The sequence below is a fragment of the Rhinolophus sinicus genome, chromosome 12 (genome assembly GCF_057876585.1).
Source record: "Rhinolophus sinicus isolate RSI-liver-muscle chromosome 12, RSI-T2T, whole genome shotgun sequence".
Classification (NCBI taxonomy): domain Eukaryota; kingdom Metazoa; phylum Chordata; class Mammalia; order Chiroptera; family Rhinolophidae; genus Rhinolophus; species Rhinolophus sinicus.
This window is the reverse complement of record NC_142512.1, coordinates 43528646-43555341: the sequence shown is the minus strand read 5'-3', so window position 1 is coordinate 43555341 and position 26696 is coordinate 43528646. Positions and strand designations below refer to the sequence as shown.

At 36.9% G+C, this 26696-nt stretch overlaps 1 protein-coding gene across 3 annotated transcripts in view; it reads left to right on the top strand.

Annotated features, from left to right (window-relative positions):
• The window catches only part of KANSL1 (KAT8 regulatory NSL complex subunit 1), a 158825-nt gene that overhangs the window by 120088 nt on the left and 12041 nt on the right, over positions 1 to 26696 (top strand). For all 3 annotated transcript variants that reach the window (XM_074320695.2, XM_019732940.3, XM_074320696.2), the window contains 3 exons: positions 5557 to 5669; positions 6523 to 6718; positions 22701 to 22872. In XM_074320695.2, the coding sequence (XP_074176796.1) occupies positions 5557 to 5669; positions 6523 to 6718; positions 22701 to 22872 (481 nt within the window). The remainder of the gene's footprint in view (positions 1 to 5556; positions 5670 to 6522; positions 6719 to 22700; positions 22873 to 26696) is intronic.

The window sequence follows — 26696 nt, the reverse complement described above, 5'->3', positions numbered from 1 at the left end:
CTCCCTTATTATTTGTTTATGTAGTCATTCCATTCTTTATGTCAGAATGGATTCATGAATATTTATTTTATAGATTATAATCTGTTACTATCATTCATTCATTTGCTCTAGTTGCCTCAGCTTTTGGCATTGGGACCTCCTTCAGACTAGCTCCTCTGTCCTTTCAACATGCCCCCTCATTTTTTGAGCATTCACTTCCTGGCATCAGAAAATGTTCCAGATTCATTTTGTTGGAGAACAGGATTTCGAAACCAAGATGTGGGTACTAGTTGTGCTTCTTGCTACTTGGTGTCAGACAAAGCTAAACAATATGTAAGAATATGCTATCACATGCATATACACAGACATCTGTATTTCATTGTCTACCCACCTGTGTATGTAAAACCACGAGTTCATAGTAATACCAGTACTAACACCAGAGCCTTCCTCCTTCCTTATTGATACCTACTTGATTAATCCTGGTACCACATAAAGTAGTTTCATAATTGCCAACTCACACTCCTGTGAGAAATATTTACCTACCAGAGCACAATATTGTGTACAGTCTGTCAGTCCTATAACATACAGTCAAAATAACTGTTTTCTGAAGTTGTACTTAGGTTAGTTCTTTCTTCCTCACTCCTGTCAGTGTATGTAATTGTTTTGTAATACAGTTAGGTTGTTTACTACAGTATCCCACTTCTTGTGTTCCCCCACACATGCACACACAATAGTTGATCTTTCTTACTTATTTTTTGAGTATGTGAAACTTTACTGCAGTTCTAAGGCTCATCGCTGTGCAAAAGGCTGTCATCCCTACTACCCTGTCCTCATTTCCCACTTTGTTCCGTCCTGTTCCCACCACCTGTACACAGCCAATTTCATTACTTTTTGGATTATCCTGCCTATATTTCTTTTGCACAAATGAGCCAATAAGTGTATATTTTCTTACATCTCCTTTCTTACAGGAAAGGTAATTAATTACTGGGTAAATATTTTTTTAAAGGCTAAATTTGAAATTGAGGTTTTTGTTTTGTTTTAGCAAAAGCATTGCCTCTGGCTTTTGACAAATGACTTCATTATTCGTGTTTGCTTCTATTTGTAAAATAAGCCTCATTCTTTTACCCTTTCCTCACTGGAAGTGATGGGGATAACAAGTGAACGTTAAGTGAAGGACTAATGCTTTCCCAGAAGAAAGCGTGCTAAAAATGTGACTGGTTTTTCTTTTTAAACAATTCTAGGTATAATCTTCCTACCGTTGGTTAAGCAGGAACAATGTTCTTTTCCTCGAGTCTTGCATTGGCCCAGTGAGGGTTTTAAGATAGAGAGTAGAGGGATAGATACTGGTGGGGGAATATTTGATTCACAGTATTACAAAAAACACTGACCAATTAAGACTTTTAAAACAAATTGGGCCGTGGATAAGTAAGTTGAGCAATAAGAATTTATAAGACTAATTTTTCAATTACTGTATTTCTTTAGCGTCTAGATGCATATTTTCAACAGTGTTGGTGAATATAAATCTTAGGTGTCAGTTAAGTAGCCTTTGGACCTGCAACAATGTTATGCTAATTGAAACTTTTAAAATGAATAATTCAAAATTGATTTCATAATTATACAGATTTTCGTTTAGCCTCAACATAGAGACATAGGAAACTAAGGCACATAATCCCATTTTACATATGCAGAAATTGAAGCCTAGGTAAGTAACTTGGTGGAAGTGGAATTTTCAGAACATTCTGCTCCCAGTTTAGTACAATTCCTGGCCATGGTGCTAGTTAATTGAAATGACTGGTATCCTGTTTGGGGACCAGCAGTATTTTGGTGATTTTAAACAGGACTATGCTGAGTGTCATTGAGATGGGGAGTTTGCAACGTGAAACAATTCATATAAAGTTAAAAACTAACTTATTTTGACCTAGGAATAAAAGTTGAATTCTGTACACCAGTTAGCCATTTATTTCCATTTCGATAATGTTTGTCAGGAAGGGCAGTAACTAACTAAAACTCGTCTGTTAAGTTTTCTAGACAAACAATGTGGTGCATTTAAGAAAATATTTGAAGCAGTTGTGGTGTGGCATTAATTGACTGACTAAAAAGTAAAGATACACACATACCTTGCAGGGTAGAGTTTAATTTTATTGTTTTTAAGTATGTGCCTTTGGGTTTTTACCCCTTTACTTTGCTTTTCAGTAAAATAAATCCAGTGGACATGGGTTCTTAGACCCCAGAGAAATCTACCCTGTAAAACCTTAATTTAATCTAGCTTTTCTTTAAGGGCTCTTTGTCACACTTAATTGGTCTGGCCAAGAGGGTGGAGTAATGATTCAGATGCCTGCTTTATATGAATAACAAATCTGAATCTCATTGCTGTGTTTATCTTTTTATTCAGTACACCTGGCCCCTTCAGTCAGGGAAAAAAATCACTTCAGTAACCTGCTTGCAATCTTTAAGATTGCCCCAAAGATAAAATCCTCTGGGGCTTTCTTTGCCTTGGAAAAGGGGGGGATTACAGAAGCACTTTGCTACCACTTGAGCTGTTTGGCTGTGGGATGCATGTTCCCTCAGAGTGTATCTGAACATCACATAAAATTTCAAGAAAAGCTTTATAATAACACCTACTTTCTTTCTGGATGTGAGAGCTTTAAATTTTTTCATCCTTTTTACAGTTTCCCATTGGATGATGCCAGCTGCCTGAGTCATGCTTTAGTTTTCCTGAAAATACTAATGATGTAAACTACTGCCGTAGTATGATCAAGCTTAAATTAGTATGTGGATTTAACATCTGTGGAGTGTTTGTGAACGTTTTTCCTACCCTCTGTCTTTGCAGCCTTTCGGACTGTAGGATAAGGGAGTGTTCACTTTGTTTTAGGCAATATAAATGCATTTAAGGAGCCCTAAGTAAAACTACATGTGTTTGTGAGTTGTGTTTTTCTTTTCCAGATGGGTCACTGTTAGAGGAGTGGGGTTAATATTTTAAGCTCTTTGCATTTGAGAGTGAGTGGTGAGCATAGGTGCCCCAGTGCCCTGCTTTTGGGTCTGTGTGATTACAGGATACATCCCTCCTGAACATTTGGTTCTTCCTTGTATGGTTGGAACTGGAATCCAGGCACATTGTCTCTCTGAGGACGTTCCTGCTCATCTGCTGTTGCTTCTGAGTCCTTGACAGACATTTCTGTGCTGAGTCATGTTTTGCCTGTTGACTTCAGTTTTAGTTTGGGGACTGAACTACCCCCAGGAAACTTTGAGTTTCTAAGAAAATCAATAGAATTTACATTGAAGATTAATGGCATTTATATATATATATGTATATGTATATGTATATTAAACAAGCTATTAACAGTAGTTATCTGTAGTAGGTCAGGTTACTGGTGATTTGTGCTTTTTTTCTTTGGATTTTCTATAAGAAGGAGAAATTTTTTTGGAAAAGAACTTTTGTTAAAGAATGGCAGTATTTTGTCTTGACAGGTGTCCTTGCAGTTAATTCCCCCATAATCCTTACAAAATAAATCTTAATCAAATGGCAAGTCAACCTGTTAATTTAAACATGGCACCTTGTAGAGCATGTAGATACATAAATCAGATCTCTGCCATAATTTAATGCTAAAACCTGTTGTTTTAAGTGAATGTAAAATTGATAGAAGTTCTTAAGATCAGGATACCAGCAGAAAGTTCATAGTTACAACATTTTCATGTTTAAAGGAAACTTCTTCATCTAACCAGAACTTCTGAAATCTTAGGAAAGCTGTGACATGCCTGGAGTCACACCTGCTGGTTAATGCCAACCTGGAGCTTACATCCTTTTGATTTTCCAGTCCTTTGTCATACCACAATATTTGTTTGGGTTTTGGGGGTTACCCCTGAATAGAAGATTCACTAGCATTTAGTAGGAGGTATGTGGGTTCCTTTATGTTAATGTAAAAATATTATCTAAAGAAAATTTCAGAGTAGTTTTACCTCTGTAACACTGTTTTTCATTATCTATGTATGTACGTTTTTTAGTCACCACAAATTAGATGTAAAATACTTGAACCCTTTTCCAAAATCATTAGAAGACTTTTTTTTTTTATCTTTAAATAGTCTTCTGACATAAAGGAAGAATATCCTTTATGCTTATTTTTAGTATTCTGATTTGGTGTGGTCACAATTTATAACTGTGCCCCAGATGTTGAACATTTAGGTTATTGATAGATATCAATTGCAATGACCACCTTTGAGTATTAGATTTTGGGGAGTGTGTTGGTTGAGTTATTTCTTCAGGGTAGATATTGAGGATTGAATAAAATACTTTGACAGTGGATGTGAACAGCTTTATAACTCTTGCTTCTTAATACTCCTTTACTTTCCAAGAGGAAATTAGTGTAGTATTTAAGGCAATGAGTGTGTATGTTCCATAATTTTGGCATCATTGACCAATATAATTGTTCAAGATATTTGTGATACCATAGTAGATGTACAGGGCATCTAACAGGGAAAATAGAACATTTTCCCAGTGTTTGTTCATTGTAGTATATATCTTGTCTGTTTCTACTACTTTGATCTTTTTGGATAATTTGTATTAAAACTTTTTAATTAGCTTTCCCAATGTGTTGTCCTTTCTTGATAGTTGTCTACAACTGCTCTCGGGTCTGCAGATCCTTTGATATTTTCTCTTTGGGGTGTGTAAAATTCAAAAAGAAATTCAGCAATACTGGTAAAAAGAATTTAGCCTCAAAATATTGACTTTAATATGCAGCGGTAGCAGTTACAGGAAGGAGAATTTCAGGACACCCCCCAAGTCATTTTAAGTGTAAGGACCACAGCTGCTCTGTGGTATTCCAACAACCCCCAGAGCCAAGGGATAACTACATCTGTGTGCTTTACTGCCCTGTACCTCAGAGGGCCCATATGACGGAAATCTCTTGGCTGTCTCTATCCCTTATAAGCCTAGTAAATACATAATTTGTTTTGAAATATTGAAATTAGAGCTTTTCCAGATTCTTTCCACCTCCCTTTTTTCATTTTACTACATATTCTAAGCATATATTTGATTTGTATAGTCCAAAGACGATAGTTCCTACCTGATAGCATTAGGTAATTAGTTACTCATTGAGATTTTTTCTTTCCCTATTTCTTTAACATAAAAATATACATGTATTTTTAAACAAAGTATGGTTTTCTGGAAACAAGCTTCCAGCTTACACTGTGAAGTTAAGCAGAATTAAGTACATTTAAATTTCCTCTTTGTTGTCTCCACAAGTGAACTTATGTATGTATTCTTCTTGACCCTTAGTTGAAGATCCTTTTACTGTGTAATTGTTTTGCTAAACTTCTGTTCAATGGAGTCATTAGGTCATTTCCCTGTCAGTAGGAGCATAATACTTTTAGTCTGCTAAATATTTTGGTTCTACACTCCTCTTCTCTGCAAAGCAAAAACTTATTCTCTTAATTCTTTTTTCTTCAGTCATAGGAGTTTTGTCTTTGAAGTTGGTCATCAGATATTTTAGGTGTTTCATTTAAATGAAATAGTGCTGCTTTTCAGGCTGGGTGGTGTTGGTTAAATATTATCGATAGTATATTTTTATTTTTCTTACTCAGGTCGAGTCTGTGTCTCAGCCACTGGAAAACCATGGTGCCTCTGGTCATCCTTCAGATTCATCATCTACCAAGTCCTGTGGGGCATTGAGACCTGTCAATGGAGTTATTAACACGTGAGTTCTAGCTCTTCTACTTTTTACATTCAGTAGGCATATAAAGGATGAGTTTGGGGCTCTTAGTTATTCCTAGCCAGAACTATTCGGTTGGTGCAAAAGTAATTGTGGGTTTTGCAGTTATTTTTAACCTTTTAAACCACAGTTACTTTTGCACCAACCTAATAACACTGGTTTAAAGAGGCGGAAACCTTATCACTTAATGACATTGTGTTGTCTCCTGCTGTAGCAAGTATATTTTAATTAGCATGTAATTAAATGTATTTCCCTTTTACTTTCTGAGGCTTAAAATTGACACAGCATGGAGAAAAATAAAAGGTCCTACAGTTATTGTGAATCATTGTGATTGGTCCTTCTGTTGGTAGAATTCCTCAGAAATGTTTACATAAAATCCTCTAGAACAGATAAAGGCTGAGTTTGTAAATCTATTTATGAAAGTTCAAGGAACCCCCCTACAAGTGAACAGTGTGTGTGTATCCCTAAAACTTGAGTTTCATGGGAGAACTGCTTTCTAGGCAAGTCATTAACATTTGCAAAATTCATCGTTTTCTTAACAGTTGCAATTTTCTAGACTTTATTTATTCATGTTTCTGTTATAGAAGAGAACTTAATCACTGTTAGAGCCTGAGTTCACTTACTGACTTTTGCACTTTTCGGACATGGAGGCAGTGTCCACCCAGAGCCTTACAAATAAGTATAGACACTGCACACACCATTAGATCAGCAGAATACTTCTGCGCAGAATACTTATTTGTGTCTGTGAACATTTGCAAGTAGGGAGGTTGCACCAGTATTAGAGGCTTTGTTTCCTTCTATCTCCTGAGAAGTGAGTGTTACTCTTCTCCTCGTCTAGTCTCCAGCCTGTCCTGGCAGACCACATTCCAGTTGACAGCTCTGATGCTGAGGAACAATTACATAAAAAGCAGCGACTGAATCTAGTTTCTTCGTCGACTGATGGCACCTGTGTGGCAGCCCGAACACGTCCTGTACTGAGCTGTAAGAAACGGAGACTTGTTCGACCCAACAGCATCGTTCCTCTTTCCAAGAAGGTCAGTACCAGTGAGACTTGGTCATTGTTAAACCATGAGCCAGATGCTCAGATAGGCTCTTGCCAACTTTGGTTCGTTTAACTAGTGTTTTCCAAACTTGGCTAACCACCAGAGTTTCCTGGGGAGCTTTAAAAACTACTAGGCTCCTGAACCCTGTTTCCTAGAGATTCTGATTCAGTTGCTCTGGGGTTAGGCCTGGGAATCCTGTTTTCAAAAAACAAAAAGCTCCTAAATTACTCTTCAGCCAGGTTTGGAAACTATTGGCTTGAGCTTTTTAATAGAAATGGGAGAGAAGATGATTAAATGTTGCCGTTAACACTTTGAAGGAGAGTGATATGCCTTCTCACTTGTACTCTTACCACTAAAAATGGCAGTGGAATGCTTTCCTTTTAAATAAGAATCTCCATTAGAATTTCTAAATTGATGTTACTAAATGAATGTTTGTCTTCACAGAGAAAGTGGAGATTAATTCACAACTGTAGGAAACTTTTGATTGCCGACTCTTCAAATAGCACAGTTGGATTTATTCCAAAACCAATGAAAACAGTAAAATGAACGCCATGTAGTTGTCAGGAGCACTGACTGTACAGCGCATAAGTTTGGGTTTGAATCAGGCATTACCACTTAATAGTTCTGTGATTCGGAGCATATTAAAAGCCCGTCCACCCTCCCAGCCTCAGAGATCTCATAGGGTTATTTGAGGGTTAGATGAAATGTATGTAACTTCTTATTGGAGTACAAAGTGGCTATTATTTTTAATTACTTTTGGTTCTGTTCATTCATTTAGTTGTTCAGCAAATATTTATTGGGTTCCTACAATGAGCTAGATCTGTTCTATGCACTGGGAATACACTAAACAAAAACAGACAAAAATCCTTAACCTCATTGAAAGACTAGTGGGTGGGACAGAAAATAAAACAATAAACGAAGTATACAGTGTATCTTACAATGTTAAGTGCTGGGGAGAAAAATGCAGCAGAGGAAAGGAATGGGGAATGCTGGGGAGCACAGTTGGAATTTAAGCCTTGAGGCATTCCACGGCTTGGAGATAAAGATAAGGAAGAGACGCAGAAGCAATGACTAGTGAAGTAGAAAGGAAACTAAGAGTCTGGTATGTGGAACACAAGTGAAGAAAGTGTTTCAGAGAGGAGGGAATGGTCAGCTGTGTTAGATGCAGCAGACAGGTCGAGTTAGAGAAAAACTGAGAATTGACATTGGATTTGGTGGGGCCAAGGTTGTTGGAGACTTGGGAACAGTTTCGTTAGAGAGAGAAGAGTGACATTTTGATTGGAGTGGGTTCAGGAGAGGAGGAGAGGGAAGGGACTGAGGAAACCATTATAGATGATGCGTTCAAAGACTGTTTCTGTAAAGGAGAGCAGAGAAACCCCGTTTGAAGGGGAATCTTTCTTAAGATAGAGCTTTGCAATGTGTTTGCTGATGAGAATACTAATGACGAGAGTGGAGAGGAGAGAATTGTTGCAACGATTAATACTTGGACAGTGGATTTTCAGTACTTGGTTTGTTTTGTTACAGTATGCATTTGGACTGCATACTGTTGCCATGATCTATTTTTAGGGGAAAATATTATAAGTGAAAATAAACTATTAGTGTACCATTTCTCTTGTTTATTCTGCAGATTGCCTGAATTACCAAAATACCAGAAAGGAAAAGAATAAGATATTTGGCAGGTTTCTCATTGACATTTGAGTCTCATTTTTTTAAATTAATAGTCATATAAGTCTAAATTATTTTCTCAGGTTGAAGAGTTGATACTGGGAAAGCTAGAAAACAATATATTACTGTCAAGTATAAGAAAGTAGTTTTTGGTCATGCCTTGATGCTTTTAACCAAAACAAAAAACGTCATGGGTAATAGTGTCCTTTGTTTTGGCTCTTTGCTAGCCACTGTGTCATGACATCTAAGGATGTTATAAAAAATTTCTTAAGTATAAGGTGGCTTCCTGGATTCTTTTCCTGTTTGTCTGTGAAGTAGCAAACCTTACTTGTTCGTATTGACAGTAGCTGCTTCTGATCCATGCCTAAAAACTGAAGTGCTTTTGAAGGTACATAGAAATTTTTGAAAGACAGTTGAGACAAGGAGATATACAGAACACACTAAAGACCCTTTGGTTCCAATGCCAGTTTCTAACAGAATCATCCTGACATATGCAAAAGTAAGCTGCATGGAAAATAAGACAAAGAAGTAAATTGAGTTTGGGAAATAAACCATTTGCTGAAGTTCTGCCAGAGTTGGAGACGAAGGCCATTCTCTGTTGACTGCATGAATGTCAGTAATACTTGCTGTTGAGCAAGCACCTTGTCTTCTGTCATCTTGAGGTGATGGATTTGCCAAGCAGATTTATTCAGCAATATTTTTGAGTGCCCACTATGTTTCATGTATTTTTCAGGTCACCTGGGTTTCATTGATGAACAGAAGTCTTGCCCTCACATAGCTTACTTCCTAGTGGCAGAAATAGATAGCAAAGAAGTTAACAGATAAATCATTTTCTGATACTGGTAAATGGCAATAAGTTCGCATTTGTTCTTAAGATTTGCTTTCAGGTTTGTGAAGAAAAGAGAATCTTAGGAACTGCATATTTCTGGATTAATTCAAATTACCTTTGTAATTCGTTCCCCCCTCACCCTCCTTACCCTCCCAAGAAAGGTGGGTACTAGTATATTTACCAGAGTATGAAATGTAAAAAAACAAATATTTAATGTCAATATTATTGCTTACCTACATTCTGAATTATCTGCTGCATTCCAGAATCAAATATAAAGCTCAATTTAGGGAGCTCATTCAGTTACTATGTGTTTTGTGTGTTTTTTTTAACCAGACTTATCTTACTTGAATCATGGCTGGAATTTTATTCAATCAAGTTTTACCAGAATTTCTGAAATTATGAAATGTATCTTCCAATTGAGGTGTGCTTTTAGTGTAGTAACACATCTCTTTTTGACCTAAAAGGCTGTTTTTATGTCACTGGTATCTTACAATCAGTGACTAAAACAAAAAGGGTTCTGTAAGATAGGTCTTATTGGAAATAAATGGGAATAAGACCTGTCAGTAATAATGAAAGTCTTTGGATGCCCAAATGTTGATTTGGCTTTATTCTCTAGATTTTAGAGAATTTTAGAGTTTTGAGCAGTGAAGTGTCATAAGCTGTTTTTTAGTAGATAAATCTGGAGATAGTTTATGTTGGAGTGGATGGGCACAAAAGAGACCGGAGACAGAAAGAAAGACTGACAGCAGTTGTACTGGAGGAAATAATAGTCTGAAGGCTGTAAAACTCAGCAAAAGATTTTAAAAGTAGTCCTGAGGACGAATCACTAGGGCATGGTGAATGAAAAGCAGAGTTGGTGGAATTGAGAGCTTTGAGAATGGTAGAGTGAGGTTATCTTCCATGGAAATCCGCAGACCTGGGGAGAACGAGAAGGTGGAGTACTTTCCTGTACCACAATTTCATTGTAGTATTAGGACAGATCGTTACAGTTTACCTATATTGTTCTTTATTATGTATTTCATCACTTTAGTGGTCTAGTATGCTAGATGTTAGTAATTTAGCTAAGAGCCAGTGAAGAAACACTGAAGTGGGAAATTTTTACGTCATGTTTATTTTGTGCCCTGCTTCTTCTATAGGGTAGACGTTTATGACTTAAACATTAGTTTTCTAGATACCAAGATTTCAGGTCAATAAAATTTTTAAAATAAATTTGGGATTGGTATAGGATTTCTTTTTTTGTGTGTGTCAAGTCAAGTTATTTTATAAATTAGATAAATCTTAGTAAAGATGGTGTGTTTAAAAAAAAACATGCCTTGAAATTTTTGGATTGGCCTTAATAGCACTTTTTAATTTTTTAAAATAGTATTTCTTATCAAATGGTTTGGCAGTGTTCTGGCATGATTTTCAAGTTTTATGGTCTGTTGGAGTATAATTATACAGGAGGATTGCTTTGGATTACATTTTAAAGTTAGCTTCTATAGACTTCCCAGTGGTCTTCTACTTTTTCCTCTTGAGGACATTACATATAGGACATTGTCTTAAGGCCTGATGTCATGACATTTGTGGTTGAGAACTAAAAAACTGAAATGATTGTGAGTCAGTATTAAAAGTGAATCATTTTGATATCAAAGGATATATTCTTTATTGATGGGGGTTCTTGTGACATACCTTGGAGGCCCAACTAGTCAGTCTTTTGGGAAGGGGCAGGAGTGCCATGTGGAAAATTGTAGTTCCTTAGGACTTAAAGCTACTAAGAGAACTCGGAAATCACCCAGTGCTTAGAACAATAACCTCTAAATTTCTATAAGAATGTTTTACATACAAGGTGTGATCAAACAGTACAGTGAATGTTTAAACTAAAAAAATACACACTGCCATTAATCCCCCTCACTTCGAACACACTTATCCCATCATTCTTGCCACTTTCTGAAGTAGTTTTGTGTCTTTAGTTGTGCTGTCGTGGCTGCGTTGGTGTCCTGAATCATTTTGACTTTGGGGAAGAGCCAGGAGTGGCATGGTGCCAGATCCAGTTAATAAGGTAGGTGAGGACCCACTGTAATGTTTTTGACAGAAATTGCCATATACCAGAAGCGATGTGGGACACGGAGCATTGTTATGATGGAGGATGATGTATGGTACACTTTAAAACACATCTCTCAACCATAGCTCCCACCCGACTGATTGCACCAAACAAGTTGAAACTTGTCACACACTGTCACTAAGGTTCTACAAGCCTGTTCCTGTATTGAAGATCCCTGCCTTTCCATTGGATGGCTCTAGGTAGCAGCATTCACCGTATTTTATGATCACAACAGGGAAGGCTCCGTTTCATACAATCACTTCTGGTATAGCAATTTCTGTCAAATAAAAATATTACGGCGTGTCTTCACCCACCTTATTCACCGGATCTGGCACCGTGCCACTTCTGGCTCTTCCCCCAAGTCAAAATGACCATGAAAGGTAAACGTTTTGAATCTATTCAGGACATCAAGGCAGCCACGACAGCACAACTAAAGACACTCATGAAAGAGGACTTCCAGAACTGCTTCAGAAAGTGGCAAGAACGATGGGTGTGTCCAAAAGCGAGGGGGATTAATGGCAATGTGTCTTCTGTAATAAATTTTTTAAATTTAAGCATTCACCATATTTTTTTGGTCACACCTCGTATGCATTGTAAATAAAACATACGGAATAAATTTTGAAAGGGTAAAATAAAATAAATAGAACTAGAAGCTCTAATATTTTATTTGTAAATTATCCTCAAACCAAAAAAAGTTTTTTTAATGCTTTGAACTAATATTCTGTGATTAACAGAGAAGGATGACTAGAGCCTTAGTTTGGTGGAGGAATTCCTGCATAAGCAATGCATTGGGTTTTTATGGGGATTTCTTCAGAGAGAATTAATGTCATTACAGAATTACGGGAACAATTTTTCCGTGTAGCCAACTATATTATCTCTTCATTCTTACATGTTTCCTACATTCTTGAAGTTTTTATAAAGTGAAATATCTTTTTTGGTGGTGTTATTTTATGAGTGCTCTGGATTTTTAGGTACTTATTTTGTGATTTTGAACATTTTCTGAACTGTAAAGTGTTTTGGTTATTTTTAATTTTGTAGGTAGGCTGTCTGTCATCAGCAAATAGTTTGACACGTCTTTATATACTTCTTGTTCCTTTTCCTTGTCTTAACACTGTCAAGAAATAATTGGTCATAGTGAGGCATCTCGTTCCTGGTTTTAATGGCAATACTTCTAGAAGTTCACTATTAATTCTGATGTAGGAGAACTTCTTAAAATGAATTGGGACACTATCATTTGCTATGGTCTGGAAGAGTTTCAAGATTTTTGAGGAAATATCAATTTCTTTAAAATTTGTTGGAACCTAAGGTGAAATCACCTGGGACCAGCATTTAGGTTACAGAAAGTTGTCCATTGCTCAGTTATTTTCAAATTTACTCAATACAGAAATTTATAGAAAGCATTCATGATTTTTAAATCACTGTATCAGTGAGTATATGTTTTTCAGTCTTAATTATATTTATCTTCTCTTTCTTGGTTAATCTTGTCAGCAGTTTTTCTATTTTATTGGTCATTTCACAAATCAGCTCTTTGCTGTTAAATTCCTTCTTCTTGTCTTGGTCCCGCCCCTACCCCTTTGCCTTCATTCAAATAGCTTAATTTATTTTCTGTTCTTACGTAATAAGAGCATTTAACTTTTTGAATTTTCTTCTGAGTGTAGTTTTGGATGGGCCTTTGAAGTGTAAAGTGTTCCTTTTGCTATTTGTAGGTTGCTTTGAGTTTTTGAGTTCTTTGCCCAAGAGTTAAGAATTGACTTTCCAAATTCTAAATGGTTAGTTTTTTTTCTTTTTAATTTTTATAGCATTTTGGTCAAAATGATGCTTCAATATTTCAGCTTATATTTGTAGTCTATTATGTTGATTAAAGTTCTTTTCATTGGCATCTAGTACAGAGTCATAATTACATCCTCATAGTGACTTACGGTTCCTTTTACAAGTAGTTGTGTTTGCCTTACATTCTCTTTTTCTTGATATTAGTGTTATATAGTATATGTGTTTTTCTCATCCATTTACTTTTAGGATTTTGTTTTCTACATGTTTTTTGAAATGTCATTAAAGCAGAGTTAGGTATTTAATCTGAAAGTCTTTGACTTTAATGGGGATTTTATTAGAGACTGATCTTTAATTTTACATTTAGCTTTGAAACTAGATTTAAAGGCTTCTTTAGGCTTATTTTGATTGTCATATTTCACTGTTTGCTGACTGTCCCTTTCATACCTTCTTCATATGCCCGTTTATTGAGCTCTTAATATGGATTTATAGTCTTTCGGTGATTAGAGCAACAATTTGATCATGTTTCAAGTTCTTAGACTATAACCTTTGTCCCTTAAAACTCTGTTCCACTGTATTTTGGCGGGAGAGGAGGGCAATTGTTTGTTCTGTTTTGTTTTGGCATAGACTTAGACTGATGCCAATCTTATTTTCATTCCTTTATACCGGTAACCGATTCTAATATGATAGCCATTATCCACAAGTAGTAAGATAAAAATTTCAATACCTTACCGCATAGATTCTAAGTGTTCAATAGTCGCATGTGACTAGCAGCTACCATATTTAGTCACAAATATAGAACATTTCTATCATTGCAAAATATAGCTCTGTCAAGTTTTCTTATGTAGTGGCTTTGGTTTTTGATTCCCTTAAGTTTGTAGTTGCCTGTCTACGTATACCAATTATCTCGATGTTATTTTCTATACTTTTTTATCCAGCTCTTACTATCTGCTCCCCAACATAATTGTGATATTAAATTAGCTGTAGGAAGTGATTGGCACAGTTTGGCTGCACATAAATATTCAGATCTTAGCTGTTTACTTTTCTCTCTTGGTTTTTATTTCCTTAGTTCTCCCATAGTGCAAAGGAAAAAAACAAATTGAGTTTGTCATCCACATCCTGTTTTAATTTTATATGTCATCATTTCTGACCTATAGTTCCTCTTATGTAGGTTTTAATTCTGCTACCATGGGTTAAGCTTTTCTGTTTTCTTTTCAGATTTTATGTTTCCTTTTTATGTCATTTTGTTGCCGTTTCATATTATCCTGTTACTTTACAATAGTGGCTATGTTATCTTTTACTCTGTTGGAGATTCCAAAAAGTTTTGTTAATTGTTTGACCAAATTTATTTAATAGTTTTCCAGGGGTATATTCTTTCTGAATTTCTCAGCTTTCTTTTCTTTCTTGGTTCTGCAGTGTTCTACTTGTAATCCCATGTTGATTTTTTTTTTCCCCTCTCATCATTCTTAAAATATCACTTAATCTATCCAGACTTTGTGTGTATCACCGGGAAAATTTTGTAGCTAGCTGTATTAGTTTCCTGTCACAGTTATATGGAGGCTGGAAGTCTGAAATCAAGGTGTGTTAGCCCTTGCTGCTTTTGAAGCCTCTAGGAAAGAGTTCAGTGTCTTGCCACTTCCTGCTTCTAGCGATTACTAGCAATCCTTAGCATCCCTTGGCTTAACTCCCATCTTTGCCTCAGTCTCCACATGATTTTCGTCCTGTGTGTCTGCATTTTCACATAGCCTTATAAGTCCTCTGATTTAAGTAAGGCCCACCCTAATCCAGCATCACTTCATGTTAAATTAACTACATCTACAAAGACCCTATTTACACAAATAAGGCACATTCTTTGGTTCTGGGTGGGCATGCATTTTGGGGCAGGGTCTGGGGAGAGGGCATTACTCTCCTCAGCACACAGGCCACCATCGTCCTTGTCTCTGCTATTTGTGATAGTTGAATCCTTTTCTCAGTTCTGAATCTGGAAGACAGATTGATAGGTGCTATTCCCAATTCAATTCCTGTGTTTTAGCAACTTTCATACTTAGCATGTCTTTGCTCTGAATAGTTGGGCTTTCTTTACTCCCATTGTCAATTTTCCAGGTTCTTAGGCACCATTAAATCTATTGTACAAAGAACTTCAGGTCCCAGTATATGGGAAAACTTACCAGGTTTGCCTGTCTCCTCCCCTAATTTTTTTTAGTCCTGTGAAGTATGAACGATGAAGTAACAAACACCTATGTACATACACCCTAAATATTAATGTCTTGACTTTTTTAAAACTTTACTTGACTTTTTTTTTTAAAGGAAATAACAGATAATATTACTTTTATCTTCTATTATCTCCTTTACCTGCGTCCTTCCTCATAGATAACCATTGTCATTAATTTGGTATGCATACTCGCAGTTCAGAGTCTTACAGTTTTACTACCCATATATGTATCCATGAGCAAAATGCAGTATTGTTTAAAGTTTATATAAAATCTTACATAAATGCTGTCATGGTGTACATATTCTACTTGGTGGGGTTTGGTTTGGTTTGGTTTTGATTTGTTTTAATTTACTGTTGTGTTTTCCAGATCTTCGTGTTAGGGTACATAATTTTAGTTCAGCTTTGTAAATAGTCCACATTTCCTTAAAAAAAGTTTGTGTGGGTGTGAGTGTATCAGTATCCTGTTTGTTGACTTCAGGGTTCTAAATTTAACATGTTGATTTGACACATTTATATCAAACTATGATTGTCTTTGTAGCCTTACCTAACACCTCTATCATATCAGTTCATTATCATTTCCTTTTTGTGGTGAAACATGAAATAAGAAAAAAATAATAAATAGCATGTTTGGTGTTTATAATATGCTTGTATTGTCTTTAATCACTATACTGTCTATTAGATTTCCAGAGTTTATTTATCTACTAGTTGCAAGTTTGTATCGTTAAACAACATCTCTTATTTCCTCACCCCCATATCTATTTTTTTTAATTAATATACATTCATATAATTCCAGCTGACTGGTGAGGTACATACAAGTCCATGATCATTTCTTCTTTGTTGTTCCTTTCATCATTTTGTTTAAATAGGTTTCTTTGGTAAGTACTTGCTAGATACATCTTTTTCATCTGTTTTTACTTTTTCTGTGTCGATTTGTTTTAGGTGAGTTTTTAAGGGTTCAGTTAAATCCATTTACATTTGCTCTAATTACTACTATATTTGGAATCATTTCTTCCATAGTTTTTTTTTTAAGCCTTGCATTTTCTTTGTTTTTATGCCTTTTCTCTGTCTGTTGGATTGGTTGAATGTTCTTTTCGTCTTAGCTGCTTTGGGAACAATAGGACTTCAGAATGCCTCTTTTTAAAACTAATCTTTCCTTCCCATTATGTATAATTTATTTTTATTATTTAGTTACCATGTTTTTAAATCCCCCCCAAATTAGTCAGTTTTAAGTTCATATTTACTTAACATTTACCAACACTTTCCCCATTCTTGTTCACAGTTGCTTCTTGCGCTCCACTCCATCATCCTTCTTGCTGAACACATTCTTTAGTAGCCTTCCAACAATGGTCTATGTCAATCTATATATATTGAAAACATAAAGAATTAAATTGTGTGTGAATGTATACATATGTATGTATATTTGAGTGCACACAGTTATAAATTGACAACTCTTGAATGATGTCTTGATTGTATGTAAAATTTTATATTCAGCACTTTAACAGTATTTCATTGCCTTCCAATATTTATTGTTGATGAAAATTCTAATATCCCATTAAATGTTTCTTTATAGGTTATCTGTGTCTAACTCAACCCCCTACTTTTGGGTTTGTTTTTTGTTTTTTAAGGTTTTACAATATTAGGGTATGAACTAGTTTTTAGCCACTTCAGGTCTTGATGTGTATGTACCCTCATTCTGAGAGTTCTTGTCTATCTTGAGTTTTGAAAAATTTCTAGTCGTTAATTTCCTTAAATTTTTCTTCTCTTCTTTTTAAAATATGGAATATATCTATTGGATTGTTGCTGATCTTATTCTCTCTTCCATATCTCTTCATTTCTTTTTATGTTTTCCAGTTTCATGTCTTTGTCTTGTTTACTCTATGTACTTGTCTCTGACTATTCTATTCCTCCTGTTCATCATGTTTCTCTCCAGCTGTGGTCAGTTGACTGTTAAACCTGTCACTTGTGTTTTTACTTCAATGTGTGCTTTTTATTCAGAAAAAAAATTTTGTTCGTGGTTACTTTTAAAAACACCCTTCTTTCTTCCTGTTCTTGTTCTATGACTTCCATTCCTTCTTTTACAAACTCTTTGAACAATTTTAATGTACTTATTTTTATACATTGTTTTCAAATTGTTCTATTTCTAGCTTGTTGAGGACAAATTCTTCGCATTTTTGCATCTACTGACTGCCTCATATCAGTCTGTATTCTTGTGTAATCTTTTCACAGCGTTCTCATCTGTGGCAGGGGTGAAGGAGGCATGCTTTCTGTAGGAGTCTTATGATTCCTGGACTGTGGAAGTGTCTTTAAAGCAGTCTTCTGAAAAGGCCTCAGGAATGTGGGCGAATCTTGAATAGCAAATTTTTAGCTTAAGTCCCTGCACATACATAGGTAGTATGGATTTGGACCTCTTACCGGAACATGGGTTGGGACTGGACTTTCTTATTCTCTCAGGTGACTTTCCGCTAAAGTCCCAGGATAGGTGTTAAACTTTCTTGCCACTTCATGGATAGTCGATCAAGACTTTCTCATCATTGCCTTGAATTTCAGTTCTCTGTTTCTTGCACCTCTGAATTTCCTACTCTAATTCAAGGTATAGATGCTTTGGCAGTGTGATAAAGGTGTGGTGTAGACTCCTCAGAATAAATTTTTAATGCATAAAATGAAATGTAGATTATGGGGGAAACCAAGTATGTTGAAATGGTTATTAGAATATAAATTCTTTGGTAATGACAAGATTTATCAGCAGGTATAATAACTCATGATTTCAGAATTCAGTTCACCCTTGAACCAAGGGGGTTAGGGACACTGACCCCCCTGCACAATTGAAAATTCACTGATAACTTTTGACTCCCCAAAAACTTTACTAATAGCCTGCTGTTGACCAGAGGCCTTACTGGTAACATAAACAGTGATTAACATATTTTATGTTACATGTATTATATATTCTTTTAATAAACTAAACTAGAGAAAAGAAAGTTACAAGAGAAAATACAGGTACTGTATTTATTGAAAAAAATCTGCGTATAAATGGACCTGCACAATTCAAACCCATGTTGTTCAAGGGTCAACTGTAGTGAAAACACTCAAAGATGGCTGGCACCACTGTAATGTGATGGGTGAACCAATTTGGAGAGCACTTCATGCCATATCCTCTGCTCAAAGATTCTTAAAAGATGTTAAAGACTTTTTTTAAAGTTTTTTTATTAAAAAGAAGAAAATCTTTCATTTGTTTCCCCACTTATTTGACAAGGGAACCTTTATAAAGCAATACTGATTAAGCGTGCTTATGAACTACTAGAATTCCAAGAGAAACGTTTCAGAACATCTGCTTGCTGGTCTATAACCTCTTTGTAGGTGATGTTTGTACACTTCGCAATACTACAATAAAAGTTTAAAAATGAACCCACCATTTTTCACTTCCTAAAGTCTCATTCTTAAATTATGACTAGATGCAGTAGATGTTTTTAAATATTCCTGAAGTAAATATAAAATATAGAAACATTTTTGCAACATTGACTTAATTATTGATCCCATTTTATTTTCAAACACAGCCTAAATAATTTTCTAGAAAAAGAAACTAATAAAAGATCAAATGATTTCACATTTTCTTTCAACATTGAGTCACTTACATTTGTTTTAATCGCTGTATGCATATACTTTTGATTTTTAAGTTGCATATACATATCTTAATATCAGTAGTACTTGGCATTTTAGATGCTGCATATGAAGTGATGCCACAGTTTGTCTAACCATCCCACAGTTTATGTTTCACTGTTATATACACAAGGAGAGCCATGAGCATTTTGGTATAAATTTCAAAAATCTGTCCCTTTTCTGTTATCATCTACCCTAGTTCCTTGGGGATCTACTTTCTAAGAAATATTTACCAAAGTGAAAGAGTCTACTATTGTGCTTCTGTATATTGCAAAGTTTAGGCTATTTTAAGATTGAATCAGGTAGTACCATCTCCAGGGTTGTGGATGATTATTGCCACTAGTGATGCTTTTAATTCTAATGGTAATTTCTTAACTGTTATCAAAGACTATTCTGTTCATATTACCAAGATTCTCTAAAACTGATTTTTTAAGTTTGTTTGAGTGAAGATCCAGGTAAAGTCCATACATTCCAGTGAGTCTTTTAAATCTAATTCAATCGGTTTTCCTCTCTATCTTTTTTTCTTTGTAATTTAAACAGTTTTATGATATGCTTAGATGTGATTTTCTTTGTGTTTTCATTCTGCTTGGGTTTTGCAGAGTTTAAGTCTGGATTGGTATCTTTAATCAGTTTTAGCAAAGACTGGGCCATTATCTCTTCAGATACTGCTCTTACCCTCTCCTGGGGTCTTTCTTGAGTGCTCCATGCCACTTTGCTGGTTACAGTTCTAAAACCTCCCACCTGTGTGAACTCTGGGAAACATTCAGTTCACAGCTCCTGATTTGTTCTTTGCCTGACCTGATGGAGTTTCACCCTGTCCATGGTGGGCTTCTTAGTATTGAGCAAAATCTCAAGGGGATCTCATGAAGATTTCTGTACCTCTTCCTCTTCTTGAGAATTCTGCTTCACAGTTTGTCACCTGAGCCCCTCGATCTCTGGGAGTTCGTTTTCCTCAGCTCAGTGAAACCATTGTGCTCTGTTGAGCATCCCTCTAGCTGTGTGCAGTCTGCAGTGTGTCTCTGTGCAGAATGCTGGGGCTGCCACAGAGGCTGCCTCGTGTTCTCCGCCTTAAGCTGTGTGTTGTTCAGTTTTCTAGTTTATGACTAAAAGATAAATACAATCACTCTTATTCCATCATGGCTGGAAGAAGTCCTGTGGTATCATTGTTTTCGTTTCCAAAATTTTATTATGAAATTTTCAAACACAGGTAAAGTTGAATGATTTTTACAGGGAACAGCTCAGCTGTATATTTATCCTCTAGATTTTACCATTAATATTTTACCACATTTTATCACCTATCCATTCATTAAAATTTTTTATTTTTTTACAGTTGACATTCAATATTATATTAGTCAGGTGTACAACTTAGTGATTAGACATTTATATAACTTACAAAGGCCCTCCCCCGATAAGTCTAGTAAACCCCCCAACACTAACCAGTTTACACTAACCAGTATTATTGATTATATTCGCTATGCTGTACTTTATATCCCTGTGACGATTTTGTAACTGCCAGTTTGTACTAATTAATCTCTTCACCAAGTTGCTTAACCCCCCTTCCATCTGGCAACCATCAGTTTCTTCTTTGTATGTATGAGTCTGTTTCTGTTTTGTTTGTTCTTTTATTTTGTTTTTTAGATTCCATATGTAAGTGACATCATATGGTATTTGTCTTTCTCTGACTTATTTCAATTAGCATAATACTCTCTAGGTTTATCCAGTCGTCTGTTGATGGATATGTAGGTTACTTCCATATCGTGGCTCTTGTAAACAATGCTGCAGTTGTCCATTCGTTAATTACATTATTTTTAGTGCATTAAAAGTCAGTGATGTTCCTCTGTCTTCTGCATTTCCTGAAAACTGGTAGCTGAATATAGAAACTTGAACAAATTTCGTTTTGAGCTTTGTCCAGAAAACAAAAGGAGTCTCGGGAACTTGCACAAGAAGACACATAATACCTTGTCTCACCTTTTTGTGTTTTCAACCACTAGTGATCATTGCTTGGACCCATTATTTTCATTAGGAGTTGAAGAATGAGGATATTTTACTTGGATCGTTTCTGTTTTACCAGCTAGGCTGTGTCTATTTAAAAAAAAAAAATTGCCCTTTCAATATTGGTTTACCCTAAGGTATAGTTTGTACAGAAAAAGGCATGAATAGTGTTTGTTTCCTTTTGTCTATTAATTTTCAAAATAAGTTGGTTTCCTACTGTCTTCTAAGGGTGATTAATGAAGTCTTTAGTGGAGGAGGGAGTATGTGTGATTATGAAGCCATTATGATTTAAACATATTTGAGTTATTTACGCCATTGAAATTCTTTTTGATGTTCAAATAGTCATCTTTGATTAGTTGAACCCTGTTCAGGATTGCTCTTGAGTCCTTTTTCCTTGACTGCAGTAGTCTTGGGAACTTTTACTTCTCACCATTAAAATTTAGTGGAAGCCTGTGGTTTGAATTTTTCTAGGAGGCATGACCATAATTTGAGTCCTGTGGTTCTCAATGATTTCACCCTCCCAGGAAACATTTGGCAATGTCTGTAGTCCTTTTTGGTTGCCATGGGGGGGGGGGGGTGCTACTTGCACCACAGGTAGAGGCCAGGGGTGCTGCACCTCCCTACAGACATAGCCCTCCCAGCGAAGTGACAGTGGTGCTATTGGAGAGATAGATTGTCGTACACTAATGTAGCTAGCATTTGTGTGGCATGTGAACAGCTTATGCAATGATACTACCTTTCCTCAAACCATGAAATGGACATTACAGGGCCTTTGTTAATAGGTGAGTACATTTGAGGAGGTCATATGACTTACCAAAGGTCATACAAGTAACCTTCATAGGACCTTGGCATGCCACCCCTCTATGTGGTTGCAAGAAGTAGGTATTTGGGGAATGCTGATATTGTTCTCATATTTATCTTTCTCCTATACATGACCGTAAAAGCAAACAGCTTTCAAGAGATGTCTGTGCTAAAATCATTAGGTTGGTGCAAAAGTAGTTGCAGTTTAAAAGGTTAGAAATAATTGCAAAAGCCACAATTACTTTTGCACCAACCTAGTAAATGCAGCTCTCGCAGTTGTTAGGGTTTTTGCCAGCAGAGTTTTGATGCTGCCTTCTTGTTTTATTATGATACTGCCTTGCTCCTAGCATCCCTTCTTGTAATGCCTTTCTATAGGCAAGTCCTCTCTTCTAGGACTGCATGCTGCTTAAATGGCTTTGTATGGGTCATGATTTGACAAATGCCAGACTTGTTCTAAAAAGTAGCTATTGAGTTCCGTGGGGTTCAGGAAAACTTGCCACCTTGTTTGAGACCACCTGAAAGTCTTTTTAGAAGGAGGTGTGAAAAGAACAGGAGAGGTGTCGTTGGGTGGGTGAAGTGCTGAAGAGAGCAAGTCATGTCCCACCGGGGAATCAGGAGCCAAGTATTCACCTTAGCAGATGGTTGAAAAACCATGAAGATTGTGGAAACATGCAGGTTTTGTAAAGCATTCTCAGAAAGCAGTTTCAGTAGCTTTAAAGTATCACAAGTTTCATACCTAGGTAAACACTGAAGACTTCAAGTAACTGCATTTCATCACTGAAGAAGCAGCAAGTGTCCTTAATTATTTTGAAGGTTTAGTGTGTTGGAGAAATGGAAGTCTTTTAACAAACTAATCAAACTTTCTGTTAGTAGTGGCATATCTAGAAAGGGCCTTTTGAATCTTTGGGATAATGAGTGGGGATCTGGGTTTTTATCAGACACTGAATTGTCAGTTTTGTCTGGTTTTTCGCAGGTTCACCGGAATAGCTCGGTGCGCTCTGGCTGTGATGTGAATCCCTCCTGCGCGCTGTGTGGCTCTGGCAGCACCATCACCATGCCTCCAGAAATCCACTACGAAGCCCCGCTGTTGGAACGCCTTTCCCAGTTGGACTCTTGTGTTCATCCAGTTCTGGCATTTCCAGATGGTAAGAAAGGCCACAAAATATGAAGTCCAAATAAATGAGGCTTAAAGGGTTGAAAGTGAAAGCAAGTTAGCCAAGATCATGATACAACCCATTACTATGAAGGCGTCACTTTGTCAACACAGTCTTCTCTTAGACTTTGTAAATTGCGACAGATCATCAGACCAGAATGTGCCACTAAAAGATTGTAACTTGCTAAGAGATTTCTGCCTAACCCTTCAAGTGGCTGGGTGGGGCCTAGGGACAGTTACCTCCAGCCACAAGCAACTTGGTCCATTAGACCCCAGCATGTCTTTAAAAATGTATCGTCTGTGTGCCCCATGATGGGCAGCAGTGTTCTGGGAGAATGTCTTCATATCGGGAGTGTATGTTTTACTGTGGTTACATGACGGCATTCCAAGGTATACGTAAGCTTAGGTCCTCAATGTTAGCGTGTGCTATTTTTCCAAATAAAATTAATCATAAGCCTCTGTGACTGCCAATTTCCCCTTTTCCCTCTTTTTTCATAATTGCTTTTCTCCCATTTCACAAAAGAAAGTCTTGCCCATATTGAGTCTCAGTGTGGGTCTTGCCCGACAGTATAAAAACCTTAGGCAATAGAGACCAAACGAAGGGATGGTTTCCAAGAGTTCATGGCTCCTGAGAAGGAGAACCCCATGGGAGTTAAGTAAAATAGAATTTAAAAAATTAATGAAGATGGATATGCCATATTTTATTTAGATTATCTGCCTTGTCTGTCATCTTAGAGTAAATATTAATAACTGAAGGTAGACTTTACTCTAAAGTCTAATCAACTAAGTAGATTTAAAAGAAAGATTTTTCCTTGTTAATTAAGCCAAATGTATTTACATGCCAAAATGTTGATAAAAATGTTTGTAAAGCATATGTAGTAGTCTAGAAAATACAACCTTTACAACTGTCTGAGTTTATGATTTTTTTTTAATTACATTTCTTACGGTAGGGGTACATGAGCAAAAATATGTTGAAACCACTGCTCTACATACAGATGATAGGAAGCCAGTGCTTTCATAATCTGGGTTGGTTTCATTGATTTGCAAATAATCTTATGATCTAGCTAGTCCCAACCTCCAGAATGTAGAATGTAATAAGCATTTCCTCTCCAGTTGCTATGGTATTTTATATGTTATGGCTGTTTATGGACTTAACCATTACTAAAATTTTAAGCTTCCAGAGAGTAAGGAACCATGTTTTTCTTCCTGTTCTGTCCTTTGTAAAACCTTACAGATAGGCTCTACACGTTTTTGAAAGGATAACTGAGATAGGAGTACTTGAAAGTAGGATAACTGAAATCGGCATCTGAGAAATGAGGATTATGTGGGATGTAAGATTTACTTGGTAGTATGGGGGGCAGTTTTCAGCTTGAGTCGTATTAGAAACTTTTTCTTAAAGGGACGTGCTCAGAAATTTGGATTTTGCGGGCCATACTGTCTATGTTTATTAGTCTGTGTTGCAGTTGCAGCTCTGCCATTGTAGCACAAAAGCAGCCATAGACATTATGTGAACAAATGGACATGGCTGTGTTCCAGTAAAACTTTATTTATAAAAACAATCATTACTGATGATCTATCCTACTAGGCAATCCTCTTTTCTTTATCTGTTCTTTAAATGACTGAATTCTTTCTTGGCCACCTAAATCCTACTCCTTACCTTGTTATCAAAACTTCCTTGTCTAAAGAAAGCATGGTATAATATTCTTGCTGCCACGTGACTTCTAGTAAGAGTAGAAATATTTAGAAAACTTGGAGCATATGGATAGCAAGCTTGGCGGGTTTAGGTCAGGAGTGGTGCAGCAGTAAATAATGAATGGAAAACAAACATTTTCCTCTGCTTCAGATTTCAGAGTCATTGACTACTACCTTCTCTAGCTCATAACAATTATTTTTATTTTCCCCCCCTTTCTTCCTCCTATCCCCCCGACACACACACACACACGCGCACTCCGGTTCAAGCCGTTGTTTCTCAGTATAGTTGTGTAGGACACAGCTCCCTGGCCCATGCTGGTATTATGAGCCTTGCGCTCCCCCAGCTGAGGCAATCGGTCGCCGGTCTGCCGCTCACAGCGGCTCACAAATGCTCACGCTGACCTCCAGCATCTTAGCTGTAGAGGATGCAACTTACTGGCCCATGTGGGAATCGAACCAGCAGCCCTTGGCGTTAGGAGCATGGCGCTCCAACCACCTGAGCCACCAGGCTGTCCCCATATAACAATTATTTGTACAGAATTTTATGATTTACAAAACACTTTTCTCATACTTGTCTCATTTGCTTCTCTCAGTAATCTTGTGGTGTTGCATCAGTTTTACAAATCAAGAAACAGGCTTAAAGAGTCCTAGTTTACCTCAGGATAAATGGCTAATGAGTATGGATGGCTGTAGAATTCAAACCCAGGTCATCTGATGCCTGTCCTTTGTTTTATTCTATTCCATGTTCCGTCCCAGCCAGGTTGTTGAGTCAGGTTTCTACCCATTTCCAGACCTGTGCTGCAGACAGCCACCAGGAAGACTAAGGAACATTTCTTGGGTTACTCTCTCAGGATTACAGTATTTAATTGTATGGTCTCATATTTAAACAAAGAAGACTGCAGCCTATAGTTATATTCTGATTCTGATGAGGCGTCATGCATACTCATTCTGTGTGACTGGCCCTCCTGAAGTATTGAGATTCCCCGTGTATCATTGTGTAGAAGAATGAGTAGCAGGGAGGACTAGCGGCCAGCTCGTCTGTGTGGGTCTAACGTGTGTACCAGACTTGACCTCTGAGCCACTCTTTTGCGTCTCTTCTCTAGAAGATATTTAAAGATGGCAGGATATCCAGTTTTTAATTTTCAAGTAGAGTTTTACTAATGTTTTCTAACCAGTTTGTGTAGTTTGTTAGGAAGTGAACCAACTCTTAATCCTAGAGTTCTGCCTCCCCCATCTTAACCACACGTCAGCCACGCCCATTAAGTGGCTACAGTTTGAAGAACTGGAAGCCAGGCTGGAAGGTGGAGGCCTTCGGGCAGAACCCTTCAGTACTTCAGAAGGAGGGGCTTGTTTCCTTATCACCTCACTTAATCAAGCCAGGTTAATCCTTAGCTTGAAAAGTAGAGGGTGGATAACCTTGGGGGAAAGGAATGTTAACTTCAGTTTGGGTTTAATAAGAGCACCACCTGCTGGCCATGAAGATCTGTGCTGTTTTGAGAAAGCTTGCCAAAGCAACTAGCGGTAATGCGAAGCTACCACAACTTGCCAGCAGGAGGAGGAGTTGAACATTACAAAACACCCCGAGGAAGTGTGTTTGAGAAAATGGTAGAAAGTATAATGAGCAAAACAGTCAAGTGAATCATGGAATGTCAGACCCTGGTGAGCTTTGAGTTAAGGCCTTTTCATTTTATTCCCGGAAGTAGTAATTTGAGCTAATGTTACTAATCACTTTTGTTTCCCTGTCTGTCACTGACCTAATCAGGATCTGCGCCCTCTTCTCTGATAATAGCACTTCTTCAAGGCTGTTGCCTGTGAAGGTATGGAATGTATGGAGTCTGCCAGCTGAATGGGTCCCTGTCGTGTTCTCTTCCATTTCATATCCCTTCTTCGCTTACTTTCAGGTTCTCTACATATAGTCTATTTCAGAGTTTTAGCTTTATGTGGATCCTAGTGTTACTTACCCGGAGCGTGAATTCACCAGCAATTCCTAAGAAACGTTTTTGTTCACTGAGCGGGGGGATTTTACAGAGTTCACTCTTAATATGAAAGCAGTCAAAACACAGCCAACTTCCAGCAAAGGATAGCAGCCTAAGTCCCTTCAACAGTGTGTTATTATCCCTAACT